This window comes from Myripristis murdjan, chromosome 16 (genome assembly GCF_902150065.1).
Source record: "Myripristis murdjan chromosome 16, fMyrMur1.1, whole genome shotgun sequence".
Classification (NCBI taxonomy): Eukaryota; Metazoa; Chordata; class Actinopteri; order Holocentriformes; family Holocentridae; genus Myripristis; species Myripristis murdjan.
Window position 1 is genome coordinate 32541645 of NC_043995.1, and position 2707 is coordinate 32544351.

At 44.3% G+C, this 2707-nt stretch overlaps 1 protein-coding gene across 1 annotated transcript; it reads right to left on the minus strand.

Moving 5' to 3' along the window:
• Nucleotides 1-545: 545 nt before the first annotated feature.
• On the minus strand, nucleotides 546-2193 carry LOC115374336 (tripartite motif-containing protein 16-like). The gene is made up of 2 exons (XM_030073193.1): nucleotides 2189-2193; nucleotides 546-2123 (listed from the first exon to the last, which is right to left on the minus strand). Exons 1-2 carry the CDS (start codon nucleotides 2191-2193, stop codon nucleotides 1130-1132), a joined length of 999 nt encoding a protein of 332 aa, XP_029929053.1. The 3' UTR covers nucleotides 546-1129.
• Nucleotides 2194-2707: the final 514 nt, after the last annotated feature.

A 2707-nucleotide genomic window follows, 5' to 3' on the forward strand; every position in this document is an offset into this window, starting at 1 on the left:
ACATTTTGAACAAAATGCTCCGTGTGTTTGTGTTGCCAAAGACGTTCCAGCTGAGCATGCTGGGAAAATTTGCAGAAGTGCAAATAAAACGTCCAGGTCAGGTGACGTTTTAGGAATCAGACTGATCCATGTCTTCAGTCTGGATGGGCATCAGTTATAGTTTTGTATTTTTCATTTGTTTTTTATTTTTGAATTTTTCATTGGGTTTTTTTTTTTTATTTCGAATTCAGTTTCAGTGACTTTCCTCAGTGTGTTTGCTCTTTTCACTTTAGTTTTTATTGTTTATAGTCTCAATAAGCACCAACGCCTCCTGATGCTTGAAAAAGACTAAAACAAATCTCATCTTTATATTTTTACTCATGTTACTTTTCTAAGTACACTTTCAGCCGTTGTTCGCTTTATTTTTTTAAAATTTCTGTTTACTAAAAAAATGCTATATTTAACATCAGACTTGATTGATGATGATTAATTTGATTATTTTGAGGCAGATTCTAATTGATAGTTCAACATTTATTGATCACTTCAGGGCATACACAGAGGAAAGTTCATAAATGATCTAAAACAAAAGGACCAGGGAAATGTGCCTGACAGTATGTCTTGACGTGTTTAGCTGCTAAAACACAAAGAAGTGCTGTAACGCCCTCCATGAACAGCAGAAAAGACAAAGTGACAGGAGGGAGAAAAACCTGCATCCAAAAGTCATTTATGACATTTTACTGTGTCTGGGATGAAATGAAAGCAGCTTTGATGGACACTTTGAGCTCAGAACTGAACTGCCTTTTCTTCTTAGGATTGTGGACACCATTCCCATTTTGCTTCTGTTATGAAAGCAGAATTTTGGGGGATTTACTGAAATCTAAGGGCCAGTTTGAAATCCAGTGTGTTGCTGTGACAGGACACGATGTTGTGTTGGTGCTCAAACTGATGAATGGTTTCATTTCACATAGAAAATACATTCCAGGCCTTCAGATCACACAAGTTCCCATGAAACATACAGTCTTATACAATCTTACAATACAGTCTTAGATACACATGCATATTTTCATTTAATCTTTGAATCCATGTTTACATAGCTTAGCAACACAGATGTTATAGAAATAGACAACAGAACTGCTTTAATCCCTCCTGTCTACTTGAGCTCACAAAACTCAGCAGTGGTTGTGTCATCATAAAGCCACAGTCCAGCATGGAGAGGCTGAGTGAACCTGGTCTGGACTCTGTGGAGGAGAGTCACGGTTTCAGAGACGCTGTAGAAGGACAGAACACCTGCTCTGTGATCCAGGTACACTCCCACTCTGGAGGACTCAGGGAGCCGGATTTCAGTTGTGATATAGTTGTGTCTGAAGGCACAGTTCATTTTGTCACAAATTAATGTCCAAGATTTGTCATTGTTTCCAAATCCACAATCAAACCTGACTCCTGTTCTGATGATATCCTGATATGAGACTGCTATACCCACTCTCCCCTTCCACTTCACCTCCCAGTAACAACGTCCAGTCAGACTCTCTCTGCTCAGGACCTGCTTCCATCCAGTAAATCTGTCTGGGTGTCTGGGATATGACTGTACATATGTCATAAATGTCACTTTTCTGTTCCCCTCAGATAATGACAGCCATGGGTTTGCTGTGTTTGGATCCAGTGTGATGTGACATGAATATCGTAAGAACTCAGCTCTGGTCGTGGGCTCTGGTTGTGGCAGGAGAACTCCAGTCCCTGTCAGTGAGGTCTTGGACCATTCCTCACTAAGAAGCTCCTGTAGTTTGTCTCTCAGCTCTGACACAGCTGCAGTCACATCCTCAAAGCAGCTCGGAGGACGGATGTTGGCGCTGGGTGAGTGTGTAGATTCACTGAGACATGAGAGCGAGGGGTAATTCTGTAGGAAATGGATGTGATCCTGTGTGTGTGAGAGCTGCTCCAGCTCAGCGTCTTTCCTCCTCAGCTCAGCGATCTCCTGCTTCAGCTTCTCCTGAACTTCTTCAGCCCGACTCACTTCCTCTTCCTGCTGGGATCTGATCTGCTGCTTCACATCAGACCTTCTTTTCTCAAGCAGACGGATCAGCTGAGTGAAGATCTCCTCACTGTCCTCCACTGCTTTATCAGCAGAGCGACTGATGGCCTCCACCTCCTGCTGGAGCACCTTCACGTCTTTCTCTGTGTCCTGGATTCTCTGCTGGATTTTTCGCCTCACCTCATCGTGATGAGAGCAGATGTTCTCCTGAAGCTTCACGGTGGCTTCCACCAGCTTGTGTTTCTTTAATGGAGCTGCATCGTAGTGAGGCTGGAGGTGCTGCTCACAGTAAGAGGCCGGACACGTCAGACAGGACTTGAGGGCTTTCAGTTTCCTCCCAGAGCAGACATCACAGGCCACATCTCCAGGTCCAGCGTAGCAGAGATCAGGAGGAGCAGCTTGGAGTCCCATCTTCTTCATTTCCTCCACTATGTCTGCTAACATGGTGTTTTTCATCAGGACAGGCCTCGGTGTGAAGGTTCTTCTGCACTGCGGGCAGCTGTAGATTCTCCTCTGCTCCTCTCCATCCCAGTAGTCTTTAATACAGCTCATGCAGTAGCTGTGTCCACAGGGAAGAGTCACCGGATCCTTCAGCAGATCCAGACAGATGGAACAGCAAAACTTTGCCGAGTCCGGCTGAATTCCTCGCTGAGCCATTTCCCCTCTCAGTCTCAGTGAAACGTCTGCTAGTTTCACTTT